The following is a 6,220-nucleotide window of genomic DNA, read 5'->3' as shown; positions in this document are numbered from 1 at the left end:
TTTGTCTCATGTTATCTGATATAACAAAGTCACAAAGTGAACAAGCAAGAGTCCACGGGATGAGCAGCCTGTACACGTACATTCACATATGATAGAGAAATATATTTCGCCTTGTTCACTTATTCATGTCACCTTTTGTACATTGAAAATATCTTCTTTTTTCACCTGATTTCAGTTTAAAAAAAAAAAGTACATTTAAATGCAAAAATTATTTTCCAAAAACCCACATGCACCATCCTGACAGGAAGTTTCAGCCATATAAGAAACGCTAAGCGAACAGGTATTTGTATATCTGCACATGTGCAATTCCTCCATTTCTCAGCTCTCTATGTCTACTTACTCCTCATGTTGCTCTTGGTTTCCTTTTCAACTTCACATCCCATAATGCCTGAAACTGCCAGTACGGATACAGAGACATGCGAGGCAACGTGATGAAGAACTGGTGAACAAGCAGCTGGCATTGATGCTGATTTACTGGTATTGATGGTGCTGTTATTTTCAGAACGCGAGGACGTCTCTTCTGACTGCATCTGAATGTCAAGCTATGCGATGCGACTGTGTACAGTGCTCTGTCACTGGCTTCCCCTGGTCACCCACCACACACACACACATAGCTGTAAGTTTCAGGTTGGAGACCCCCTTGTGTGACTAAGATAGGGAAGCCCATGCAGGTGTGTTTGTGTGTGACTCAACTCTGAATCAGAGTTATGGAAAAGTGAAGTGGGCCAACTGAGAGCATTCTGACTGGGTCTTCCCTCTGACACAAAGCATCAACAGAATCCCCTACCGACTGAAAACCTGAAACTGGTTTTATTTGAAATAAATTTTGTAGTAATGTATGAAAAACGAAAACCAAAGTTAATAATATGCATCTGCATTTTGAGGAAATGAGTGAGAGGGTAAAGAAAAGGCTCTGCAGCCCAAATGAGACCCACTGTGTGTCCGTCTCTGTTGGTTTCTGTCTCTGTTTCTTTCCTTCCACCCATGGAACAGATCAATCGCCCACAAATGAGCAAAATGTCAGCACTTGTTGCCCATTACTAAATCGGTGCATTTACTTTCCATCACTGAACAGGAAATAGGACGGCCCTGGGTTGCGCCACAGCTGCTGAAGCTCTCTCAGTTGGTCTGAAGGAAGTTTCACTTCACTACAAATGTTAGACGAGCTTTGACATGAGGCGACATGATGCTTCATCGTTGCTTTGTCCTTTGTTCATGGAAAATGCCGTTATGCAACCTTAATTTTTGGTCATCATTCCTATTGCTAACAGCTCAGTACAGTTTTACACAGGCTCAATCACTCAGAATGACTGACTTTAAGATATTTTCCAGGCCATTTGCCACTCAGTGACTTCAAAAAATAAGTAATAGATAATGTACTACTGACACAATGATTTATGTTCCATACACTTGTTAGTAGTTTGTTAATGATGAACAATGCATAATAGCCATCAAATGTGTTCAAAAGATGTCCAGTTTTCTGAATCTTGTTGTGTAAAGCATTCAATTTGGAAGTAAAAAACAACCAATAGTAGCTCAACAAAATCTTAAAGGGATACTCTCACAATTTAGTATTCCACTTTCACAAGTTTGGGGACTTACAAGTAACATTTTTTTCAAAAACAGTCATCAAAACTGAAGCAACTGAACCTCACATATCTAGACTTGTAGTCAAGAGTACATCAGAAACACTGGATCCTGCTTTTCCCATAATGCAGCTCTGTCTTGTTGGGCCCTCCCTGATTGGTGCAGGCCTATTTCAAACTCCATCACAAGTCGTGGTCTCCAAGTCCAAGCCAAAATGATTTCATTTCAAATAACCCTGGTGACATCATCAGGGCAGAGGGTCGCTGTAGACGGCGACTTCTCAAATCACTGGAAACGTTTGAGACATTAAACTGCTGCGTCTCTGCTCTCTGTGGCCTCAAACATCCGAGCGCGTTGCACTTGTAGCCACACCCCAACCGCTTCTGTCACAGCAGGTGTTTTCCATTAGCTCTGTTTTCAGCTGTCAAAGGTAAAACACCTGCTGTGACATCACCGATTGGGGAGTGGCCAGCAATGCAACACATTTTAAAGTTTCAGCTGTTGCAGAGCAGAGACGCTGCGATTTTTGTGGCTTATGACTCGGTGAGTCACTGTTTTACTGTGACAGCTCTACATCCTGCTGTTGCTGCCATCTATCGGTTCAATGCTTCACGTGGCTGCAGCGATTCAACTCTGCGTGACAACACGGTGTTGCACTATGTGTTGGGCGTGTTTAGTCATGCGACACAGATGAAGATGTTTAAATTTAGCATACCATTGTTGCACTTTTAATGATTCTATTTCAATGATGCTTATCAGTGATTTAATCAGCATAACTACACTGTTTCCATTTAATTTGTAACACACAACACAGGCAATGCAGTGTGTCAGCCTGTCACACACTGACCCAGAGCAAGTGACAAACAGGCAAAATGAAATGGATTATCAACCTGTGCTGAAATAGAATAATATATTAATAAAGACTGCTTGCAAAAGAATTGCATAGATGAGTGCACTGGGTATAAACAAAAGCAATAACGCTTAACTAGCAGGAAAATGCGTGGACAGAAGAGAAGTGAGAGTGAGCTTAGAAAGCACTCACAGCTATTCATGGTGCCAATCATTTCCTGAAAACACTCACACACAGCAGGGACTCCAGGGCAGCAGGTCACATGTTTGCCTGTACTGGGAAATTCGTGAAATTCACCATCTGATTTGTGCAGAAACAGTGCAGAGTGGCATCTGCCACCCAGACTTAACAATTCACTTGGCACAGAGCACACAGTCTGGGGTATTAGAGGCGTGATATACTAAATATATACCTTCCTCTCCCTCAGGGAACAGTAATTACAGTCATAGCAACTTCCGACTCCGTCCTTGTCAGCCTGCATTCTGTGCACTGCTGCGTTTGTGTGTCAGTATCTGGTGGGCGATAGGGCTGTTCGATGCTTCGAACCAGAGGCAGAGGTGTGAAGCGCAGATCGGTGGGCTCCACTTCAAACATCTTGCAGACCACGACTGTGCTGCAGGAGGTCTCTGCAACACTCTGCTGCAATGATCCCATTTGACACAGCAGAGAAGAAGGTTACAGGTGGGGCGTGGTTTGATATCTCACTAAATGATCTCCCAGCAGGCTTCAGCAAACACCGCAAAGTCGTGTTTAAGAGCTATTGTCGTCTGCGACGTTAAAATGGACCAAAGGTGGATTCTGGTGATTTTGGTATTTTATCAAAGTAAGTTTAACCTACATTTTGCCGGTTAGTCTGTTCACTACCATGTGGTGACGTTAAAGTGTCCTCTGCTCTGTTTCTTAGTCTTTTGCTTTTGGGGAGTGAATAATACTGCTGCTTGCATTTTACTGGGTCTTTCAGAAATCACGTCCGGAGCAGGTGTGGAAAAAATTGTACAGGAGGACAAGAGTGTTGAAATCCATTGTCAGCCCAGTCCGCCGGGCTCCATGGTGGTCTGGTTTCGAGTGCTGGACAACTCTGGCATGGAATTCATTGCATCCTTCAGCAACAATGGCATACAAAAGACAGCCTCAAGTTCCTTCTCTACCTTTTTCACGACCTCCAAGATCACTCAAAATATCCTAATACTGAAGTCATTCAAAAAAAATAGGGACAGTGGTATTTACAGCTGTGCAGCTCTTTACAAAGGTACGGAACTGAAGTTTGGCGCAGTAACCCGACTGCTCGGAGGTGAGTCTTGTTTCACGAGTTTGCTCTGATGATTATATGACGGCTGGTTTCAGCAACACTTTAATCACATCTTTCCTCTCTTAAGACAAAATTACAGCAGCACAACTGACCACCACCAAAACCACCACCGTCAGACAAAGTCCATGCACAACTGCCGCGCCATGTGTTTGTAACAACAATTACAAGAAAGGTAAAATATTCCAAATTAAAGTTGTGAGTCCTGATCATCGTCCTATTTCTGATGCTGTGAAGACAAACAGGTGCTAAATGAGTCCGTGCTTTGCAGAGGGAACCAGTCCTTCCATGTTTTGTACTCCTATCATACTGGGCCCACTGGTTGGTGCCTGTGGCCTTCTTCTTCTACTCCTCATCGTCATCTCCGTGTACTGCAATCGTAAGTCCACCTGAAAGCTTAATCCTGCACGAACAGCCTTCATGAGGCCAGTTACACGCTGTTTGATATGCAGTCAGTGAAAGTCTGCACTTTAGAAAACTGGCGGGTGTTATTTTAAATTCTGCTAATTTTCAAATTTTGCTTTGCTTCATTTAAATGCGGACACTTTGCTGTGTGTAATGAGGTTTTTAAAAATGTTTGATTTGCTGTAGATGTAAGGACACGGAGATGCCCTCACCATTACAAGAGAAAGTAAGTTATTTCTTCATTTATCTTGAAAATGTGTTTCCATTAAGGGCCAAGATTTCAGAAATACATTTTGAAATGTTTTATCTGTCTTTTTCTTATTTATTTATTGAGTTAGCTGCTCAGTGATATTTTCTGCAAGATTCAATTAAATAAGTAGTTATTACCCTGAAAATCAACAACTGCTCATAAACCCATAAATCTATTTTTTCAGCTGCTTGTATGTATATAATAGTTCTCTGTGTAGTTTTCCCTCTTTGTTCTGCTTTGTCCTCTTTGTTTTTCACCGTTTGTCTATTTCTGTCTTCCACTAATTTGCTCTGTGGGTAAATACGCTGAGAGCAGCTTCAAACCAGAGTCACATCCCCCGTATGTGAACTCATGCATGGCCAATAAATGTGATTTGATGATGAGAGTTAACTAATAAAACTCTAACTCAAATTTGCCTGTAATCACTAACAAATGACAAAGGAAATTGTGACAGAATTCTTTATTATCTAATGTAATCTCACGTGTCGTAAAAGTTGTGATATTTGAACATTTTGAGTCTGAACACACTGAAATAAGATCATTAATTACATGCAATGTATTAATTTTTAACTGTAGAACATAGTTCCTCACAGGTGGCTAAAATCCATAAATTCCTAGAAATATTATAATTTTAATATGTAAGACCTCAGGTTCCTCAATTGTTACTTCGGCCCTGCTTCCTTTTTAATTCCACTGTGACTAATTATTATTATTATTATTATTATTATTATTATTATTATTATTATTATTATATACCTTGTTTCTTTCCTATAGGCCTCGAGCGACAGCTGCTGGGAAACAGATGACCACTGGCAGACATGTTTGATCTAAATTTCGCTGTCGTTTCTTTAAACTGCAGTTATTTTACAGCGTTGTGTTCTTGTTACAGAAATTATTTGCAGTTTAACGACATTCATGGTGAATGTTTTGCTGCCAACTTAAAAAGTTTGAACGCATCACAAACTTTCACAGCTCTTCTTTGTCAATATCCTGGTTTAGCTGCAATGTGGCTTGATGGCTGATAATGCATTCAGACTGACTCTTCATGAAATAACGTGACGTGAAATGTCTGTTCATCCAGATCCATGAATGTTGATCAAAGAAACCGCTGACGTCCTGAGAATATTAAAATTAACTCTCATGTTCATGTTCATTTTCCTATTGAAATGTTTGCAAGAAGACTGTGTATAGTTCATTTTGTTTTTGTGTAGATTTCATTTTCATTCATATAAAATCTGTATTTTGGACTGTGTTTTTACTGATTCTTGTTACTTAATTACTTTAGTTTTGGGTTCTAACTGGGAATTTTAAATGAATTAAATAAGCACACTTTAGAAAATCTTGTCTGATGAAATGTTGAAAACTATGGAATTTTAAAATAAAAATGGCATTTTTATACATTTCTGTTATTTCAAAGTAATAAGGAAAAATAATTAAATATTGTTTTTGTTTTGTAAAATTGTATGTACAGTGTTTTAGAATTATCTCACTGTCTTTTACAACTAAAATATATATATTAGCACTCAGACAAGCATTCTGTGTTTGTCTTTATTTCTGTTTCTTATTGTATTCATTTCTTTCACGAATCGAAGCCACACATTTGCATCCTCATCAGTCATTCGGGGTCTTGGCACAAAAATGTGAAGCTTCGTATGAAATTGGAGCGAAGTTGTTCTGTTGTGCGTCCCCCGGGTGAAAAGGAAGTAGGCTGCGACAACTGTATGCACAATGACAAACCACACAGTCAGGAGGAGAGACAAATATTCTCAGAGGAGAGTCTGTTCCTGTTCCGTTTAATACGAACACATTTCCCCAGCACCTC

At 40.1% G+C, this 6,220-nt stretch overlaps 1 protein-coding gene across 1 annotated transcript; it reads left to right on the top strand.

Annotated features, from left to right (window-relative positions):
* Positions 1-3,145: 3,145 nt before the first annotated feature.
* cd8a (CD8a molecule) lies at positions 3,146-4,378 on the top strand. Its single transcript, XM_070959283.1, has 5 exons — positions 3,146-3,260; positions 3,399-3,728; positions 3,814-3,918; positions 4,015-4,122; positions 4,335-4,378. Exons 1-5 carry the CDS (start codon positions 3,146-3,148, stop codon positions 4,376-4,378), a joined length of 702 nt encoding a protein of 233 aa, XP_070815384.1.
* Positions 4,379-6,220: the final 1,842 nt, after the last annotated feature.

This window comes from Chaetodon trifascialis, chromosome 3 (assembly GCF_039877785.1).
Source record: "Chaetodon trifascialis isolate fChaTrf1 chromosome 3, fChaTrf1.hap1, whole genome shotgun sequence".
Lineage (NCBI taxonomy): Eukaryota > Metazoa > Chordata > Actinopteri > Chaetodontiformes > Chaetodontidae > Chaetodon > Chaetodon trifascialis.
Note: the sequence above shows the minus strand (reverse complement) of the source record. Positions and strands in the feature narration are given on the sequence as shown.